The following is a 22,598-nucleotide window of genomic DNA, read 5'->3' as shown; positions in this document are numbered from 1 at the left end:
TGTCTTTTGTAAGCACCTATCATATAGATTAGTAAATTACTACAACTAGATTACTAAAGAAATTGACAGATAATCTAGTTGGAAGAATAATGGAAATCCAGCAGTCTTCATATGATCTGTCCCCACCCTACCCCAAATAGTTCCTTTGTCTGATAAGTGACCTAAATTCATGGTTGGACCTTTATAGGAATAATTATAAGATATGAACTGTATATGAAAAGATTACGTCCTCCTGAAGAAACTGAAGAAATTCGCGTTTTTCAGAGCAGTGGCTGGCTCAGTCCTCACCCATTTGCAGAGTCAGCCAATGAAAATGCACTAAAATCTCCTCAAACGATGACAACCGTCACTGGTTTGGAGCCATACACAGAATACGGGTTTCGAGTCTTGGCTGTGAATATGGCTGGTAGTGTGTCTTCTGCCTGGGTCTCAGAGAAAACAGGAGAAGCAGGTAAAGACTGATGCTTTGAACTCTACTGTCAAACTCATGAATGAAAGCGCTGCTTTAAATGAAAGTCAAAAGTGCTAAAGTACATTTTGCAAAGCAAGAATTATATACTTCCATAGGCCAAGGGAAAAAATTAATATATAGCCTAGTTACTCCAATAACTCAAGGTCATAACGTACTTGCACTAAGTTTTAAGGGAAATAGTAAATGTTGTAGCAGTTAATTCAGGGTGAAATTGACTTAAATAGCTATAGTCTTTGGGGGAATGTTTGCCAAAAATAGCAGTTGATTTTTCTGTCCTGAAGTGAAGTCACCCCTTGTCTCTTCTTGCTCCATAGTTAGCACAGTTTATGTTCAGTAGAAGAGACAACTGTTACCAATTTCACAAATCTGCTTTTGTTTTTGTTTATCTTTCCAAAAAATAGTTTAAATACAAGATGGCACTTGCATATAACAGAATCCTAAACACCCTAAGCTCTAAATCCCAAGTGTGCTTGTATAAACACTTGGCATAACAGTAAAGAAAGAGGATGAAAATCTGTAATTTTCTCAAAATAGAATCATTAAGGCAAATGAGACATTTTTCATCGTCTGCCTTATTCTTTACATTGAATGCATTGCAACTTTGAGGAGCCTTTAAGAAGAATGCTTTTGTTGTGATCTGAATGCATGGTGAACCAAAGAAAACCAAGTCCTGACCTCAGCTGGATCAGTTAGGACTGTGGAGGGCGAGGGTGGCTTTAAGTTGATGTCCAAGGAAATCATTTCATGAATAAAATGTGCTTTGTGCTTGAGCATCTCTTAATGACTAGCAGCCATCTTGGACAAATAATCGGGCCATGATAGCACAAGTGATGAGGCATGGCATTCTGGAAGGGGAAGATCAAGGTCAGAAATGAAAAGTAATGGGTGAAACTGCAATCCTGGACCCTCATAATCTTATGGGTCACTGGCTGATGAAAGTAGGATGAGGTCCTTTGATAATACACCTTTGGTTAGCACATTTAAAATCCCCATTAAGATCTCAAGGATGGCAGGGGGAAATGTATGGTGTGTATGTACCCTGAACATTTCTATCAAGATTTATTGAAAACTTTCAAAATTTCCTTGGGGTTATTTAGAACATTTTAGATGTACCGTTTTCTGAAGAGTACTATCCCCTCAACTGTGTAGGTTTGACTCAGGGAAATAGTTCTTAGTGTGGGAAATCCAGTACCTCACTATGAGTTGTTTCAAACTTTGTGGTTTGAGAGTCTCTGTTTTGTGCCTTCTTTCAAACATGCAGATCTGCGGTTACCTTCCTGACTGTTCACTAGTTATCTTGATGAACACGGGAAGTTCCTCTAAGACTTTCATTTTATAAATGGAAAATACTTTTGCTGACTATACAAAGAAGGTATTTTTGCAGATTACATTTCTAAAAAGTGGCATTTACCTACAGCTGTGTAGTTTTCAAGTTTTTCACATCAGAATATCTTAGAAGAAATGGGATATTTTAGAAACCGAAATCAACATGTGATTTTATTGTGAAGATATGTACGACTGCATTCATTGTTTTCACGTTGCTGTTTTTTGTTGTCTTTGAAAGCACCCATGTTCATGAAGCCTCCGTCAGTATTTCCCCTTTCTTCATACTCTCTCAATGTCTCCTGGGAGAGACCAGCAGATAATGATACAAGAGGAGAAGTTTTGGAGTATAACATCAATATGATTTCTGAAGAGTCACCTCAACAATCTATCCCTGTGGTGTTTTCCAAGGTACTGTTACTTTTAACTGATGTCCTGTCAGTTTTGAATTACAGCTTCATTTTCAACAATTTCTGAGTTTGCAGAATTATACAACAGAAATCTACCCATATATCCATTAAATGAGACATTTTCTTACAGTGTTATATGTACGAGTCTCTGTGTATGTACATCACTTTTTCCATATTTTCTTATATTAGAAAAAAATATTGGTTTAATTTATTTCCAATTAGCTGATTTTTTGACTTATCCTATAACCTTAAATATTTTGCAATAAATTGATTACAGTCACAGAAAACTATTATATTATTTAGACACACAATAGTGTATTTAACCAATCCACAATCCATAGTTGATATTTATATTGTATCAGTTCATTTGAAGATAGGAATAACAGAATAAAAGGCTTTATATGTTTCTATTTCTATGGGAAAAAATTCTAAAGAATAGAAATTATCACAGCTGCTAATAAAAGTTGTATATATCTTCAGTTTGGGATATACAATTACATATTACCTTCTAGTAGTTCATTACCAGCTAGCAGTAATGAGAATAATCATAGCTAACAGCTTCTAAAGCTTTACTGTGTCCATGGTGAATTCATTTGACACAGACAACAGTCCTGGAGAATGAGAGGTTCTTATTCTCTCCAGTTGATAATGGCGGCTGCTATGCCTTATTAGCCCATTTTGCCAGTGTGTGGGTAACCAATGACAGAAGCTGCTGATGGCAACTTGATAAGCCACTCTGTGTGCTTGATTATTCCTTGCCTCTTTGGAGACAAAGATATCTTCACACTTCATACCTGCTCCCATAGATCAACCCACAATTTTCTTTCCTAGACTTCCTACTCTCTGATGTTCCAGACTCTCTTCTTTCATTACCATGGGCAATACAGCCAGTTCAGAAAGTCCAGTTATATTTTACTTTGAGACACTTAGCTTTCCATTCTGGATGGATGACCAGATACATTGCCTGAAGTTTTATCCATCGAGAGGATTTCTGAATTTCTGTTTTTCAAAAGCAACTGAGTGGGATCATGGAGCAGCAGCCACTCAATTTTGATTTGCATCCATATCCAGGACAACATGTTCTATGGAATGAACTCTTACTTTTTCCATTCTTTGAGCTCTCAAGGGACCTTGCATGGATTTGGTTTGCATAAAGTGATTGTGGGTTTTGGCTCAGGTTATACGCAGTTCCAGTTATTTATTTCCGTTTTATAATCATTTACATTGGGCCCACCCGACCCTAAGACCTAGCATGTCACAAAAGAGCCCAGTTCATAAATGTGGCTCTGACTGCATGAGTGTTTGGTGTTCGAAGGTCAGACGTTCTGCTTTTCGTGAAGTCTGATAACAAGTTGGGAGCTATTTAGTTAGTGGCACACAATGTACCCTTGCTCCAGAACCTAGGTATCTACGTATGATTCTCTCCATAAGCGACTCACAATGTCATTCTTCACCATAGATACCTAGAGTACCGTAGGATATACTAGGTTTTATGTTCCAAGTGCATGTCTTCTTGCACCATGGCCTGGAACTGGTGCTACAGAACTCTTTTCTGCTCAGGGGTACAATTTTAGTGGGCAACATTGTGTGCGACTCAGACATTTAGTCACAACGGTATTCCCAGGCATGGCCTATGCTACTTTCAGAACACAAGGATGTCCAGGATACATTGTGCTTTATTCTTAGTGGTAGAGAATACAAGCTACAACTTTTTGTTCTTTACTTGGGAGGGCATTCCTCATGTGTCTCAGATGTCTTGGACTTTTAAAAACATCACTGATGTAACAAATTCCTTAATCTTCCTAAAACTCCTTTACCAATCTCTGTAACACATCTTACCAAGACCTCTGCATTCCTTCCATTTTTAGTGTATCCAATCAATTTCATTTTATATTACTGCTACAGAAAACCAATACTGTCAAGGGGGCCCTTTAAAAAGAAAGTTTATTTATTGTTTATTTATTTGAGAGGAAGAGGGAGATGTGAGAGAGCACTTCCTTCTCCTGGTTCACTCCGTTAATGCCCACAATGACCAGAGCTGGGCCAGGTTAAATCCAGAAGCCCTGAACTCAATCCAGGTTTTCCACATGGATGGCAGGAACCCAACTACTTCAGCCATCACTTACTGCCTCTCAGAGTGTGCATTAGCAGAAATCTGGTATTGGAAAGGCAGACAGGACTCAAACTCTGGTACTCTGATATGGAATGCAAGCATTCCAAGTTGTATCTTTTTTTTAAATTTATTTGACAGATAGAGTTAGACAGTGAGAGAGAGAGACAGAAATGTCTTCCTTTCGTTGGTTCACTCCCCAAATGGCTGCTACGGCTGGAGCTAAGCCGATCCAAAGCTAGGAGCCAGGTGCTTCCTCCTGGTCTCCCATGCGGGTGCAGGCACCCAAGCACTTGGGTCATCCTCCACTGCCTTCCCGGGCCACAGCAGAGAGCTGGACTGGAAGAAGAACAGCCGGGACTAGAACCTGGCGCCCATATGGGATGTGGGTGCTGCAGGCAGAGGATTAACCAAGTGAGCCACGTTGCTGCCCCCTCCCCAAGTTGTATCTTAACCACTGTTCCACAATACCAACCATTCAAAGAGGCTTTTTCTCAATTAAAAATTTATATGAGGGCAACAAATTTTATATATACAGTTTTAAGAACATAATTGGTGGTCAATTACCCTCAGGTTTTCTTCTTTTTTTTTTTTTTTTCAGTATCAACCAGGAATAATCATAGGATTCTAGAATCTACTACTTTCCTGAAAATAGTTTTTATAATTACCAGTTTGATGAAACCAGTGCTTACCTTCCACTGCCAATTCAACCCAGTTCACTGCCAATGGAAGTTTAAGAATTGATCCACGGAGCATTCTGTGGGCTTTCAACACTCTACCTTTCCCTCCTGGGATAGGGTCCTTATTGCCAGTCAGATTGGTGGGTGATCCAGCTCCAAAATAATCTCCTTCCTGGGCCTACTCTTGGTTTCACTGTCATAGGTCAGGTTCTCTTGAAATGAATTCTGTGTTTGAAGACTGAGTGAAGGCAGTTGTTTGGGGGGTGCCCTCGGAAACAACTCATGTAAAGTGGTGTAGAGAGAAAGCACCATAAAGCTCAATAGGAAGTGAACTCTGATGCAATAGTGAGAAAGGACTCAGCCGATCCTTGGGTGTTTATGGAGCTGAATGATCTCTGAAGTTGTCACAGATTGTGTCCAGAGGCCCGGCCTTTGTGTTCCCATGGTTTGTTTCCCATGACATGAAATAGAGTTTATTCTCACAGCTCTGGCTGGCAGAAGTCAGGAATTAAGGTGCCAGCAGAGAGTCTGTTCTTGGCTCTTTGAGCTTCCAGGGGGCATCTGATGTCCCCTGGCTTCTGACAGCAGAACTCCAATCTCTGCCTCCGTTCCTGCTTTTTCTCTGAGTCTGTGTACCCCTGTCATTTTTTCTGATGGAGACCTCAGTCAAAGGACTTAAAGCAAACCCTAAATACAGAATGACTTGACTAATTATATCTGCAAAGACCCTATTTCCAAATAAGGTTACATTCTGAGGTTCTGGGTACTCATGGATTTTGGGAGGACAGTCTTCAATCTACTACCAGCAAGAATGGCATTTTTTTTTCTAAGCCTTGTGATTTGTTGTTCCTTCTGTACTTTTCCATTAGCCTGGATATAAGCGTTGACTCATTTGTAAATGTTTTTTAAAATATTTATTTATTTATTTGAAATGCAGAGGTACAAGGGGTAGGGAGGTAGTGACACAGATCTTCCATTAGCTGGTTCACCCCACAAATGACCACAACAGCCAGGGCTGGGCCAGGCTGAAGCTGGGTGCCATGAGCTTCCTTCAGGTCTCCAATGTGGGTGTAGGGGCCCAAGCACTTAGGTCATCCTCAACTGCCCTCTCAAGTACACAAGCCGGGAGCTGGATAGGAAAAGGAACAGCTGGGACAAGAACCAGTGCCCATATGGGATGCTGGCATTACAGGCAGCACCTTAACCCACTGTGCCACAATGCCGGTCCCAAATAACTATCTTGTTATAAAAACATAATTAATGCAATATAATCTTTTAGCTTAAGCAATTTATGAATCTAACATATTATGAAATAGAGGATAAATTTACTATAATAATTGCTGTATTTGGTCACATTGTTTTCCAAAAATGCTTGATATTTAGTTTTCTTGATTTTTTTTCTTTTGCATTTTAGGTTATGAAATTTGAAAGCCAGTACACAGGCAAATATTCCAAATGATTTTTATTGTATTCCTAAAGGGAAATATCCAGAAAATTATTCCAAATGTTACTGAAGTTTAAAATTATATCTTTATAATTACTTATAAAATTTATTTTATACAAGTATGTAGGCACACGGTGCTCACAAAAGGGATCTTTTTCTCAGAAATGCTTTGTGAGCTGCTTTCTATAGTGTGTGAACATCCTGGAGTGTATGCACACAAGCCTGGATAGTGTAGGTCATTCACTTCATATACATTCAAGAGACATATTCAACAGGAAATTCAGGAGGCTGCTCTAGGGTGTAGTGCTTTATAGTAAGCCTGTTTTTGTTTTTCACTAAGTAGGAAGAGTACAGTCTAAAATAACTAGAGAAAGGATAGTAAGTGCACAAGCCAATAGCATTGCCATTTATTATTATCAAGTAATATGTACTCTACATAATGGTGTAAGTTCTACTTTATATGACTGGCAGTGCAGTAGGGTTGCTTATGTCTGCATTACCACAAATATGTGACTGCTATGTTGTGTTATGACATTGTAACACCTAGGATGTTACCAGGTGATTGGAATTTTCCAGCACCCTTATCATCTCATAGGGCCAACGTTATATATATAGACTGATCCATCGTCGGCCAAAACACGATCATGCGGCATGCATGTCAGCAGATCTAAGAAAAGTAGTTTTGTATGTACATTTGGTGTTGTATTTTCTATCTTAATGACCTTTTTTTCTGAATATAATTTCTAATGGCCTTTGTATCCACAACCTAAGTAAATTTAGAGACTGCTTTTGATCAATTATAGTTATAGTGATGGGGCCAACTCTGAGTGTTAGTTGTTTAATTACTTGTTTATGGACTGTGGAGTTCCTTTCCATCTTATATCTGATAATGTCTTTAATCTATTTTTGCTTGAAAATGCATGATAAAGACAATATTTCAGAAATACAACTCTTTGATCTAATCTGTATGTGCTTATTTGTATGGGAAAAGTAATTGAGAATTGACCTTGTGTGGATGCTCCGTTACATGTTTATCTTTTTCCCTGTTGATCTTTTCTTAAAAAAAGAAAATGAATGGATTGATTAACATGGTGACATCGCTCTGTCGGAGTTCCATCTAGTAACATGTGGGCATTGCTGTACTGGAATTCTGTTGGCCAACCCCATGGTTCTGTTTTGGTGTTTTTCATGATAACAATGACAATGTCACCAGCTTAATCTCCACCATTGGTGACAATAACCATACCACCACGCTGCTTTATGAGGCAATAACTTGGTTTCCTCATTTATCCACTCAGGCGCTGGATTATTACCTCATAAAACAGTGTGCTTGTACAATTATCAATTAAATCCTGGCTTGTTGAGACGCTTCAAAAAAATCCTTTTTTCTAATAAAATAATTCCTTCTGTCTGAATTCATGCAACTTTGACTGCCAAAGTTATATTTTTCACAGTGGTTATCTATTGTCTGATTAATATTGTTACTTTTTTTTTTTTTTTTTTGGCTTCGAAGCTGCTGTACACTGCTAACCCCCAAGAGCAGTCTTATGTGGTACAAGGACTGAAACCTTATAGGATATACAAGTTCACTATTTCTCTCTGCAATTCAGTTGGTTGTGTAACCAGTGCTTCTGGAGCAGGACGGACTTTGGCAGCAGGTAAACAATTTTAATGGACATAAATGAAGATGTTGCATGTTTACAGACATACACAAGTTTCAGGCTTTCTCTACTTTGGACCCAATTTTTGTTTTTCTGTTCTCTGATACTCCCTTACTAATACTTGCTTCTACCCAATTTGACATTAACTGAAAGGTGACCTAGGAGCTGTGAGTTGCAGCTGTGTCATGTCAGAGTTATAATTAGATGCAGAGTGACTTGGGTCTCAACCACCAGCTGAGGTCCTGCCAGTGTCCGGATAATTGTAAGCATTCAACTGGCCTCTTATTAGAGCCTCAGGAAACAGTTCCCTGAGTCTAACTTTGTTGTGATTTGGTCTACCCATTCCTGCCCCATTGAGGATAGCCAAGAATTATGTGGCTTTCCTTGTGTTATTTTTGCCTTTATTAGATAGTTTATAATTAATGAGAAACTCTTCAGTTTATATAATTTAAATAAAAACTTGTTATCAAGTATAATTTTAGTGGAAAATGCCTTGCATCATTTTTGTTTGCTTTACTAAGAACTAATTCACTATATACAAACCTTGTTATGTGGATTAATAATACCTGTATAACCCAATTAACATTTAGTATGTTTTCAAATCAAAGTTTTTCTGTTAAACAATAAAACAAGTCTTAGTTCTCTGGTGCTTATTAAGGAAATGTCAGATACAAATGCATTTCCAAAATTTTTGTGGCAAAATAAACTCATCTTTGAAATATATTTTTCCCGAAACTTTTTGTAGTAGCCTCTTATAAGTAGCAGAAGCAAGTTCTAACATTAAGGAGTGTATGCATGAGTACATGTTTTAATATCAGATAGCTTCATTTGTTATCAAAGAAGTAGCTCATTCATAATTGATAGATATTTGAATATTTTGCTGAAAAACAGAAATTTCAGATTTGTTGTTTGCAATATCAATTTTTTTTTTTTTTTTTGGATAGGCAGAGTGGACAGTGAGAGACAGAGAGAAAGGGCTTCCTTTTGCCATTGGTTCACCCTCCAATGGCCGCTGCAGCTGGCACACCATGCTAATCCCAAGACAGGAGCCAGGTGCTTCTCCTGGTCTCCCATGGGGTGCAGGGCCCAAGCACTTGGGCCATCCTCCACTGCACTCCCGGGCCACAGCAGAGAGCTGGCCTGGAAGAGGGGCAACCAGGACAGAATCCGGCGTCCCGACCGGGACTAGAACCTGGTGTGCCAGCGCCGCTAGGCGGAGGATTAGCCTATTGAGCCAAGGCGCCAGCTATTGCAATATCAATTTTTAATAATATGACCCAAACATGTTTTTACTATATTTTATTGTGAGTGTCCACATCAATAAGTGTCTGTTTAAAACTTACTCTTTAGAGCACTAGGGGCAGTTCCAAAGCAGTTCATATGATGTTTGAATGAAGAAGTCAGTATCTAATAGGTAGGATTAACACCATGGCGGTATGTGCAAAGCACTGTGGGAAAGCATAAAAGAAAGCTTTGTGGACACCAAGGAAATGGGAGGGAGAGTTTGCTTCATGAGATTGGGAAATTGTCTCATCAGATGGCATCAAAGATGGAACCACAAAGGAATGTTAAAGATTTTTGCAGGTATTCACTGTGCATATATCATGTGCCAGTTATAGTGTTAGAGGCCAATATTGTTCCAGGTATTGCTCTCAGAAAAGCTGGAATTTATGAAGACTCCTCTGGTGGTAGAATGTGTAACAGATTAGAAGAAAGGGTATAAATGGGTACTGAGAGTCTAAGAGTCAATAATGGAATAAATCAGAATAGTAGAAGAGTGCAAGGAATTCCAGTGGTGCCACAGAGGAGAAATCCACAGCTTCAGAAGAATGGAGACTTCAAGATGGTAGTAAATGTTCTAGACAATGGGGTGCCACAAAAATAAAGTGGGAAGAATGAATAAGGACCATATGAGGAAAATAAACAAATGAACTGAAGTTTGATCATTTGGTAGAAAGATATCCCTGGCAGTTATAACCAGCCAGCAGCAGAACATGCGAATCTGGAACTTCACAGTGATGCAGACTTTGTAATCATCTGCACGTACATGGGAGTGGAAGGTATGGGTGATAATAAGTTAATGAGGATGCTTAGGTGAAGCAGTGGTTCTTTGTTTTTGTTTGTTCCTTTGGGTTTGCCAAAATTTTCCTTCCATTAGATTTCCACTTTAAAAAAATGCATTAACTTTTGCTCCCAAATTAAATTCTCTCTTTCCTGAAATGAAAATTATTTTAGTATTTTTCAAGGGGACAAAAAAATTCCTAATCCCTTAATGTATTTTGTCAGAGTCCTCATCTGTCAAGGGGAAAATGAAGACATTTACATGACAAAAGCAGGGCAAATAATTTTTGCTTAGAGCTTGATTTATTATAAAGTGCACCATTTTCAGGTGTATTCAGATAAGTGAGACAGAGCTTATTTGTTTTCATCTGCATACAAGAAAAATCCCACTAATTATTGCTCCAATATCCCTTTGCCTCTTTTTTTTTTCAGTAGATGAGTAGTATTTTTTCCTAAAATTTTCCCAAGATCAAAGATCTGGGTGGAACTCCTTGTGGTAAAGCCACAGTGGTCAGCAATGTGAAAGGTGATGCTGTGGAGTAGTCAACAGTCTGAAGTGGGAAAAGAATCCAAGCCGCCTTGTGGCTTCATGACTCCCCCTGCGCTTTCTTCTCATGGCAACACAGCAGTTTGGAGGGTGTATATTACTGCTACGAATCCCCATGTGTTTGTGGACATTTCACTCTTTCCTAAGTGTAATACAGTATTTGAGCTTATAATCAGAAATCAAAAGAGGCCAATGACTATTCAAGACTTGTCAAGAAGAGTATTGGAAGTGGTAGTGAGTCTTTTAGAAACACTGGTCATGTAAAGACATATTTCTTTAAATCTCTGTTGCAGAAATCGAAAAGATACTTGTAAAGGTTTATCTGTCTGTTTCATTAAGAAACTTGAATGTTGTAATTGACTCTCTTGGCTTAAACATTTTTTTCAAATAGATGTGTGATGTGTGTGGGTGCGTTGCATTTGGAATATTGAGTGCGGTTACCCCTTCAGTTTCGGTTCCCAGGACAGAGTCTGGGAACTCACTGGAGAGACACATGCTCCTAGGGCCAGATCGCAGCTATGTGTTGCAGGGTTTTGAAGCAGTGCCATTGTGACTTTGGTGGGGCTTCTGGATAAATGAGGGTAATGAGCCAATGCACTGGGCCCTCTTAAATCCCTATCATACTTCACCTTAAGATTACCTCTTAATGTAGGCAATGTGTGCATGTCCAACCTCTGTGAATTGAGTCCAGTTTCAAGCTTTCTTAGGAGGAATTCCTTCTGGAAATCCATACCTGGGTGAGCAGTGTGTTATTTCTTCTGCCTGTCATACATTGACTTCCACACTGGAAGCTGAGAATTGCCCATCTTGCATTCAGCAAGTAATTAGTGGTGCATTAAGTTTTCTTTCTGAATCCCAAGTAAAATGTATAGGCTGCTGGCTGCTAGGTTGAAAACACACACACATTGTTTTGCATGCAGGTACATAAGTCTTTTCATTGTGACTAGGACCCAGAGTGATTAAACAAGCACTCTTAATATGTTAATTTATAATTTTAATTACAACAATCTTGTATATATAGTCATTAGTGAATACTAATATAAATATTTTTCTATCTTTTTATTCATAATGCATAAACCAATCATCCAGTTACTTCTCTGAGGTTGCCTGTTTTCGTTTCATAATACAATCTTTGTTCTTAGTTATGAATGCATTTTGTTCGTTCCTGTCTTGAATAATCCCTCATTAAGCTAGTCACTTTCTGCTCCATGCTAAAAAGGAAAAATTATCATGCAAATGTGGCATGCCATATTAAAAAGCACATTACCAAACACTTTTGTTGCTGTCCTTCAATTAGTTTCCCTTCTTTGAATTTAATTCCATTTGTTGTTAAACTACTGACTTGATGTATGGACTCATGAATCTGAGGCTGCTGCCAAGAAAGTGGGGGAAAAATCAAAGCCTGGGCAAAGAGCTGCAGAAGCAAGCTGAAATGAATTTGCTTCACCTTTGACAAGAACACTTGAACAGCCCTGGAATCCTCTGATGATTCAACTCAGCTAATTATCCAATTATTTATTTCAAGAAGAAAGGCACCGTTTTATAATGAGAGAAGGGTAAAGCAGTCTGAGAAATTTGGTAATGATAGACAACTTGAGGAACTTCAAAGATAAACAGTATCTGTGCAAAAACTTGTCTCACCGAGTGTTTTTCTGCTGCAGTTTTGCGTCCTAGCGTCAGTGAAATTCTGAGTGCACTGAAGATTTTTGTTTGTTTGTTTGTTTTGCTCTTTCAACAGAAATGATTTTACACTTGGAACCCACATGTCAAATTTCCATGGCTCTTAAGCGATATTTAAGTTATATTTCTCTTGATTAAAAGCTTTTGGTTCAAAGCAATACTTTTTAATTGCCTAATGATATAAGTCAGTTCTTAGGAAAGAACCGCACATTTAGGAGTTCATTTGCAATATAACTGAAAAATTCATTGCATGGCAGTAAAACAATTTACTGTTAATTACAAGGAGAAGAATTTGCTGTAGCATGCTCACAGATTGCCATGAATCATGCAGCACTCCTAGAGATTTATAACAGATGTGTAAGTGGGATGAATTAGCAGGGTTTAATAACAGAGACACAAATCATGCAGACTTCAAGGAGCTTTAATTGATATACTAGAATGTGACGGGCATGAATCACTCAGCCATTCAACAGCACTGTAACATATGGTCAGCTCAATATGCTGCATCTTAAATCGGTTGGTGAGTCGTTGGTTGTCCCATATGGTGGAAGCAATATATTTTTCATGATTAAAAAAATACACCCATTTTTTAAAGAAATATGATTGCAAAGCATGTTTGTTATTGAAGCGTCACCTGAATGCCAAAATGACTTTTATTTTAATGTTTTGTTTTAAACATGGCAACTTCCCAAAATAAATACGGGCTACCACTTGTACCACCAGATCGCTGGAGGCCTTTGGAGAACCAAATCTGTATTTGTTGGCACACTTGATCCACAGCAAGCCCACGGAAAGCACAGCTGATGTTAGAGGTGATTTGCGGGAAATCCTTCAGACTCAGGCAAAACAAATAAGATGAAAGGATGATGTCACTTTCAGAGAAGTTCAGGAATGCCCGGCTTTGCAAGTAGAATCAAAAAGAGTTCAATGGGAGATGTCTCCCAAGCAGGGTAGGAGAGTGGCTAGGATAATACAGTGGCTCTTCATGTAAACATCGGACCTAACGTTTTCTACTCATTTCTTAATTAAATGTTGAGTCCTTCGGGCGCATCGCGGAAGAAACACTGGCACATGATCGCATAGGCAGTAGCAGCAATTCCGTGTCATTCCTGACGAATTGTTTCTGTGTGTGAGAACAGGTATCCTAGTTGAGGACTGATAACTGGTTGTGTGCAAACATGTTTTAATTGGAACTGGAACCTGGCAGCTTGTGGAAAAGCTTTTGCAGCATTAGTAAATCTGACAGACTTGAAAAAGGAATATTGCAGCCTTAGAACTGTGCCTGCCAGAATTTAATGTCAACAATTAAAATTTATTTTGATCCTTACCTAGTGTTTATTACTGTTTGTATACACAACAGACCTTACTAATACAGAGATGCACTATTAGACGGAATTACCATCTGTTCAGAGTGAAATGCTGGCATCTGTCTTAGATGCTAAAACTAAAATGATATTATTTCTAACAAAACAAAATTAACTGCTCTTTACTCACCAACTTTAAATTTGAGTGCATGTGTGCACCCAAGGAAAGGGTGTTTGTGTGTGTGTGTGTGTGTGTGAAATGTGCAATGACCTAGTCCACTGGGTTTGTTTTTAGATATGTGACTTTATCATGGGGTCTTTTGGGCTCTTTGGTATGGAGACATCACACTTTTAAAATACTATCTTAGCTTTATAAAGCACTGGTGATATATCCTGTAAATTATAAAACAGTATAATTAAAACATGCAAAAATTACCTATGTCAATAAGGCCCTAGGAAGCAAAATATTTTGGCAGATATACCCTAAAAAACTATAAGGAAATAGGAAAAATTCATCCAAACAAGTTGCTGTAGGTCCCACAGTGACACCTTTAGGAAAATACAAACTGTATCTTCTCTGTAAGACTATTTTAAATTTTCTCCCACACTGACATATATAAAAGATTTATATTCAATGTTCCTTCCTTTTTTTTAAAGCCTGAGTACCCTATTAAAACAGGTCTCTAGCTTTTTGAGTTACAGAATTTGGAGGCTCAAGGACAGTGGTGGTTCCCATTGTGATGTTGGATCAGTGAGGCTACTTTCTGAAAAGGCAGACTTGAATTCTATATATCACAAAATAATAAATTGTGTCACACCAGCATTTAATGCATGTACACAGTGCATTAACTGTAACTGTAGTACATTTATTTGTGCTGGAGGAGACTTGGAAATGATTAAAAAATCAATACCTTGCTGTCAGAGAAGCAAGTGTTACGATGCATTTAAGTAGTTAATTGCATAAGCCCCATAAAAGCTTCAAGTTTGGGTAGCAAGAATGCCATAATTACAGTCCAAGCAACTACCTTTTATTAATGGTGAACTTTATGGAACTGTGGTTGCTGTCATCATGGCTACTATATGTGCAGTTCGAAACTAATGGGTCCTCTTCCCTCTTCACATGTAGAATCCCAGTTATGTGCAAATTATCATTGATCATCAGAGTCCGCCAAGTTCACTTAAGTTCTCTCAGACCAGTGCTGACTAACCTTTATGCCACAGAACATACAGAAAAATCACAACTCAGTGTTTGTATGCCCTGCTTGGGTACAGAAGCAAGGTGCCTAAGAGCTGGAGTGGATAAGCCTGAGGGACTCTTGCTGGCTTCCTTGAAGGCTCAGTGGATCAGTCCATCCAGCGCCCTGTCATGGCTTGCTGATTGAGAAGCACTGCTTTAAAATGCCCAACAAATGGATTTTTGAACATGGAGGAGATCCTAGCCATAACTGGGCCTGTCACTCTCTAACAAAAGCTATGACCAAAGAACAGAGAGACCAAAGAAGGAAGCAGCCAAGATCCCATCAATACAAACTGAGTCAGTATGTAGCCTATGTTTTCTCCTTTCTAGATAAAGTTCTTCTCTGCATATCCTGTCCTGGAAACAGTTAGTAGGAAAAGAAGGAAGTGCTAAAATATATCTTCTCCCTTTCCCCCAGTTCGAGAATTGCCAGCAGGGCAACACTCAGTGCCCCAAGAATTTGTGGAGAGAATTCTTTTCTCTGGTCGCTGGCCAGCAGGTGGTTGCAGCAGGGCAGTTGCCAGCTGGGAAATCACAGCTTCGTGACCTGGACTTCTTGTTTGTGTCTTGGTCCCAGTAACCTTTGGCAGGGTTTTTGTTTTTAGGTCTAGCGCTGCTTGGCAAATTGCATTTCTTGGCATACTTTAGCAACTATGAGAAAAAAGTAAAACTAATTTTCTATTGACAGTTGCCTAAGGATATCTTAGGTTAGTCCAGTCCTCATGCACCCTTGAAATGTGGAAAGGCTGTCCATTCCTGGATTCCTGCCTTTATCCTAGAAAGTAGATGGAGTTTTAACGTACTGGGACAGCTGGACAGTTGCAATATGTGATTCCTTGAAAATGAATGAAGTGGCTGGATTTTAAAGACCAGTCCCTCAGTAAGAGTTGCTGTTCAGTCTTCAGTTCTTATCCTCTGATGCTCAGAACATCCAGTGCAAAAATTTTACAGTTGTGAGTTTATTCACAATGACATGCTGCTAATCAGATTATGAACTAATAACAATGCATAAAGAAGACTGTATATTGTCAGAGTGTTTTGTAAAAGAATGATACAAATAGAAGACAGACTGGAACCTGGATTATTGTGCTCTTGGAAAAAAAAGAAAAGACCATTGTAATTTTATCCCAAGTGAAAATAGACATTGTATGTTATTCTTTGAAAGGATGAATATTGAAGATCCATTTTATGCTTTATATTTAAGAGGATTTTCTTAGTAGATACATACAGATATTGAATATAGATGAATTGTATCCATTCGTAATATGTAATTTGAAAGACGTTATTGGTTACTAACAGTAGTGCCTTGTATTTATATAGAACTTTGTAAAAAATATACAGTACTTCTGTACACTTAGCTTTTTTTTAAAAAAATTGTTTTATTTGTTTGAAAGACAGAGTTACATAGAGAGAGGGAGAGACAGAAAGAGAGAAATCTTCCATCTGCTGGTGCACTCCCCAAACTGCTACAATGGATGGGGCTTGGTCAGGCCGAAGCCAGGAGTCAGGAGCATCGTCCAGATTTCCCACAAGGGTACAGGGGGCCGAGGACTTGGGCCATCCTCAGCTGCTTTTCCCAGATCCCTAGCAGAGAGCTGGATCAGAAATGGAGCAGCCAGAACTTGAACCAGGTGGCTGCTAAACCCGCTACACCACAATGCTGGCCCCCTAAAATACAATCTCAAAGCCTTCAGAGTCCTTCTTATTCAGTGCTGTTTCTTATTATACTGTTTTGTAATTACCAAATCTTTAAAGACCATATTTACTCATACCTGTAGCCCCTTTACTTTGATAATTCGGCAAGCAAGTCTTCATCATGCCAATCTTGATTCTCTTGGTCTATATGTGTGTGTAATAGTTCAGGAGAATCTGGTTTTCTGTTCCTCATTCTACTTGTGTGGGTGACCAGTCTAGTTTAATTGATTGACAACTTCACTTAATTCTGCCTTCTGGTCTTGGAGGATCTCTAAAAGAATGACTCACTGGGGTGCTTACCCTTTCAAAAAGCTCCACTGACTCTCCACAGGAAACTGAACAACACACCAGCAGGAAGTTTTTTTTTTGTTTGTTTTCTTTTTTTTTTCTTTTTTTTAAAGCAAGAGAATAAAAAATTTGCTCAAGTTCTGTTTTCTATGTTGAATAAGAATGGTGTAATTGCTTGTTGGGATAATTCCCCTGTGAACTCAAAAGATATGCTCACAATGTGTGACAGTTTAAGCAGCATTAATTTCAGTGGGCTCTCTGTGTGAGAATGCCCTTATTGATTGTAACCATTTTGCTAAAATTGAAAAATAAAGTGGGTTCTCAACTTCAGAAGGTGTTTTTTAAACTGTAGACTTACTAGAATTCCTTTTGTTTTGTTTTGCTTTTAACTCTTAATACATGTTTCTGGGCCGGCGCTGCGGCTCACTAGGCTAATCCTCCGCCTAGTGGCGCCGGCACACCGGGTTCTAGTCCCGGTCGGGGCGCCGGATTCTGTCCCGGTTGCCCCTCTTCCAGGCCAGCCCTCTGCTGTGGCCAGGGAGTGCAGTGGAGGATGGCCCAAGTGCTTGGGCCCTGCACCCCATGGGAGACCAGGAAAAGCACCTGGCTCCTGGCTCCTGCCATCGGATCAGCTCGGTGCGCCGGCTGCAGCACGCCGGCCGCGGCGGCCATTGGAGGGTGAACCAATGGCAAAAGGAAGACCTTTCTCTCTGTCTCTCTCTCTCACTGTCCACTCTGCCTGTCAAAAAAAAAAAAAAATACATGTTTCTGTTAAAAAGTGATTTGGGAAAGGCCGACATTGTCCAATAGTGGGTACAGCCCTGCATGCAACAGCAGAATCCCACATGGGCACTGGTTTGTGTCCAGTTGTCCCACTTCCCATCCAGCTCCGTGCTAATGGCCTGGGAAAAACAGTAAAGATGTCCTAGTGTGTTCGGCCCCTGACACCCGTGACAGGGAGACCTGTTTGAAACTCCTGGCTCCTGGCTCCTGGCTCCTGGCTTCTGCCTGGCCTAGCCTTGGATGTTGCAGTCATCTGGGGAGGTAACCAGCAGATGGAAAATCTCTCTCTTCCCCCTCTCCCCCTTCCCCTCCCCTGTCTCCCCTCCCCCTCCCTTCTCCTAGCCTCCCCCCACCCCTCCCCTCCTTACCCTGTGTCTGACTCTCTCTCTTCCCCCCTTTCTCTAACTCTTTCAAATAAATAAATAAAATCACTTTAAAAAAGTAATTTTTGGATTATGCTATCAATGGAGAAAGGGTTCTGAAAACATAGATAAGGCAAAACTTTATGGTTATCCCCATTCAGCTGGGCAGTTGGAGTAAGTGGGGTTATATCAGATATCAAACAATGGGACCTTGAAGAAGAGGCCACTTTTAAACAACAATGGCATTTTGAGTTATTAAGAACTTCAGGAGACTTATCCATTCTTCTTATAACTATTTCCATAACAGAGCAAAGATTCTGAACAGTTTGAAAATGTGCATCATTGGCAAAAGTTCTGGGTTAGATATTTTTCAACTTAGAAAGTTCAGGTCTCTGTGTCCCAATACTGTAAAGAATCTTAGAAGGAATACAGAAAGCAGAAGATCTAAAAAGAATTTTTTTTTGAGCTTGTAAGCATCAAATTTTATGCCATAAAAAAGCTACATAATTGGTTTTTCATTGCATCCCTGAGCCCAGAACTGAAACATTCTTTGGCAACCTTTCTTCCTCAATGAAGCTCATAGCCAAGAATGGCCTCCTGGAATTTTAATACCAACATAGAACTCTAGACTCTGAAGAGAAGTTTAATGAGAGAGAAGATTTCTAGGTGGCTTAAGCTTTTATTTTGTTTTGGATTATTTTGAAATGAAATCAGAGCTTGTAGAAAGAAATCTTTGGGAACCCACCAATTGGCTGATTTTTGGCAGAGAATGCTAAGAGAAATCATGCATATAATTTACAGATTTATACATATAGAAAAATATCACATGGGTTGCAGTTGCAGAAAATAAACATAATTGTTCATTATCTTTCCAAATTAGTAAGGTTTTCTCTCATTGCCTTCTCTTCTGTACTGAAGTTAAAATAGAATCATAACTGGTTGTTTCTCTTTGGAAAGCTGTCCAAGGTCTAAAAAGCAACAAATAATAATTGCTCAAAGCTGTTTTAAGGTGAATGCCTTTTTATGATTTAAGGGGTCTGATTCTTGCATTCACATCATTTTATTTTATATTTATTGAAGCAAGCAACGACTTTGTGTCTGCTTTAAGACTGTGTTAACACAAGTGTAAATTAGAAGTCCACCACTTGCATTTGGGCTTGGTGATTGTGATATTTGTTCCTTCATTCCCACCCTCAAATCCAGCCAACAGCATGAGCGTGTTAATGAGCATCAGTCCACAAAATCAATTATTTAAGTAAAAGACTCAAACCAAAACATTACCTTCATATTCAACAACTCAGCTGTTACTCTGATTCCCTTTCCAAGACTATAGTCTTAGGAAAAATCTTAGTCCCAAGAATGGCCAGTGTCCCAGGGCCTCAGAGTACAACAGGTCCCAGTGTAGGTGAGGGCACAGAAAACCTCCTGCCCCAGGGCTCAGACTGGGTCACTCAGGGCCAAGGTTGCTCCTGCCCCTTCAAGGCTTCAGAAGCTGCCTGGAGACCAATGTGCCTGGATCAGTGTTTGTAAACCACTGAAAGCTCAGGCTAGTTCCCTTTTGGGAAGGCTCCATCTATGTTTCCAAGTATTTTTATTTCCAAACCTCAAAAAAAAAATAGAAAATTATACATAAAAATGATACTCTGAAGAAGTATATAAAAAAGTGCTGCACATTGTATATTGTAATGGCCGGGGAGGATGTGGAGCCACAGGCACTCTCATTGCTTGTTGGAATGCAAAATGGTACAGCCACTTTGAAAGACAGCTTGATGGTTTCTTACAAACTAGGCATAATCTCGTTTCTTATATAACTAAGCATTATCTTTCTATATAATCCAGGAATCATATTTATTGATATTTACCCAAGGAAGCTGAAAACTTAAGTCCTCACATATACCTACACACTTGTGTATATCAGCTTAATTTAAAATTGCCAAAACTTAGAAGCAATCATGATTTTCTTCAGTAAGTGAATGGATAACCTATGATAGATCCAGATAATAGAATATTATTCCATATTATAAAGAAATGAGCTGTCAAGCCATGAAAATGCATGAAAAAAATTTAAATGCTTATGATTGAGTGAAAGAAGCCACCGTGAAAAGCCTACATACTGTATGATCCTAACAATGTAACATTTGGAAAAAGCAAAACTACGTAGTAAAAAAGATCGATGGCTACTTGGGGTAGGATGAGGGATGGAGAATTGAAAATACCCTGGATGGCCATAATGATGGATTCAAGCCCTTATCCATTTACTCAAGCCCAGAGAATCTGAAACACCAAGAATTCTAATGGGAAGTGTGGACTCTGGATGATAACGACACATCAGTGTATGTTCATCAACTGTGGCTGTTGGGTGTTGATATTGGGAGACTGTGCTTGTGTGGAGTCTTGAGATATATAATAACTCTATACCTTCTTCTCCATTTTGCTGTCAAACTAAAATTAAAAGACTTCTACATTAAAAAGAAAAACTAAAAAAAATGACAATATTGCTATCTTTCATGCATTACCCTATGGTTAGCACCAATCACTGACAATTACCCCTGCCCAGCTCTGCTTAGATGCCACAAGCCCTGTAATCTCTCCAGCTAGCCCATTTCAGTTATTTCCATTATTTGCTCGACCTCTGTGAGTTGTAGCACTGAGTTTATTCCCTGTCCATAAATATTGTGACCTGTGCAAGTCATTGGCTGCAGGTTTCACTTACTGTTCCTGCAGCTCCTGGATGAGACAACTCCACTCAGGCAAGGAGAGTTCTCCAGGGCAGGGGAAGCTGTGAGAGGCCAACAAGCATAGATGACAGGCATTGTGGAATCTGGTTGATAGAGCGACCCCAGAAAACATTGAGAAATTGCTTTGTCAAACCAATTTTACCAGAAGAATTTTATGTTATTTGTTTTTTAAATTTTGTTTATATCCAATTTATGATAAACCATAATTATGTTTTTAATTCCTAGAATCATATAGATACTGGAGACCTTAACTAGTTTGATGGTGTGATGTGCATATAAATGCATGTGCTATGTATGTGTGACTATTGCTACGGAAAGAAACCAAATTTTTGAATGTAACAAGTACTTTCCAATATTTAGCACCAACCCAGCTGCGGCCTCCTCTGGTTGAAGGAATCAACAGCACAACAATCCAACTGAGGTGGTTTCCACCTGATGAACTAAATGGGCCTTCTCCTGTCTATCAGCTGGAAAGGAGAGAGTCATCTCTACCAGCTCCAATGGCCACAATGATGAAAGGAGTTCGTTTCACAGGAAATGGGTATTATAGATTTCCCAGCTCCACCCACCCAATCAATACAGACTTTACTGGTAAGTGTGTGACATCCCTTTTATTTAAGAGATGCTAAGCCCAGGGATGTTTCCTTTAATTTGATATACTTTTATAATACAGTTTTACTATCCGTACTTATAGAAATACTAATTTAGCCCTTAATAGCTATAGTCTGATTATGTCAACATGTGCATACTTTTAATATTCTAGAGAAAAAAGGTAGTATAAGGAAAAATGAGGAGCAGCAATCTTACTGAAGCAAAATACGTGCATAAAATGGTCTTCAGAACACTTTACTAGAATATTATTCATGGAGTTCTCTGAGTGAATGAGTCTGAGAATGGCCCATCCTGCTGGAGTTTCTCGAAGTTGGTCAGGTTATTAAAGTTTCTAAAAAGATTTGTAAGAAAGCTATTTAACTTTCTTTAAACATCCCTAATCAATAGTTGATGTATTTTTCTTTTATGTTTTTTCTTCAGTATAACACCTGTTAATATTCTCTGCTCTGTGGAAAGCACTATACGAAAAACTAATTTCAGGGAAAACATGGTTTTTTGGGGGGTAGGGCTATGGTAAAGCAAGTGAATCTCTTGCTCTAGGCACAAAATTTAAAGCCATGAAAAGTTCGTGTTAATGTAAGTTACACTGTAATGCAGTATGTACAGAAGTCAAGGTGAAACACTTCATAATCTCATCCAAATTTTAACTGAAAACAGATTTGGACTCTCCACTTGCACAACCCTGCCTTGCTTGCCTCACTCTACACCTGACTTTACAAGTATTATAATATTCTAGAAGTCCACTATGAATTACAGTTCCTAATAATGTTATTTCAGTATAAGTATAGAAATCTGTATTGATGGCACACATTTCACCTTTCCAATTTTTTAGAAAAATATAGAATATAAGATAGGTACTATTCCGTAAGCTCATGAAAGTATTCATTTAACCAGTGGAAAGTTATTTTGGAGAAAATAGCTAGTTTTTAAAATATTGCCAAGTTTGAGGACAATGAAATGGAATTTGAGCCATAAAATGCAGCTCAAATAGCATTGTTTTATTTTTACCTAAAACAGTAAATAGTTTGCTTTTCCATGAGACTGGCTGCTGATGTATGTTTGTAATGAATCATGATTATATTGTAGCTGAGATATATTGAGATTAATGCATGTGTAACTACCCTCCCAGTCATCAAAATCATCACTGAGGATTAGAAATTGAACCATTCGACTCCCCTAAAATGTTCAACT

The 22,598-nt window shown here is 38.8% G+C and overlaps 1 protein-coding gene across 1 annotated transcript in view; it reads left to right on the top strand.

Annotated features, from left to right (window-relative positions):
• Positions 1-22,598, top strand: part of USH2A (usherin) — an 870,853-nt gene that overhangs the window by 301,026 nt on the left and 547,229 nt on the right. Inside the window, exons 19-22 of the mRNA XM_089312189.1 lie at positions 188-451; positions 2,037-2,206; positions 7,953-8,097; positions 21,156-21,386. Of these exons, the coding sequence (XP_089168315.1) occupies positions 188-451; positions 2,037-2,206; positions 7,953-8,097; positions 21,156-21,386 (810 nt within the window). The remainder of the gene's footprint in view (positions 1-187; positions 452-2,036; positions 2,207-7,952; positions 8,098-21,155; positions 21,387-22,598) is intronic.

Source organism: Oryctolagus cuniculus, chromosome 13 (assembly GCF_051225735.1).
Source record: "Oryctolagus cuniculus isolate XC-2025 breed Fujian yellow rabbit chromosome 13, ASM5122573v1, whole genome shotgun sequence".
NCBI lineage: Eukaryota > Metazoa > Chordata > Mammalia > Lagomorpha > Leporidae > Oryctolagus > Oryctolagus cuniculus.
Note: the sequence above shows the minus strand (reverse complement) of the source record. Positions and strands in the feature narration are given on the sequence as shown.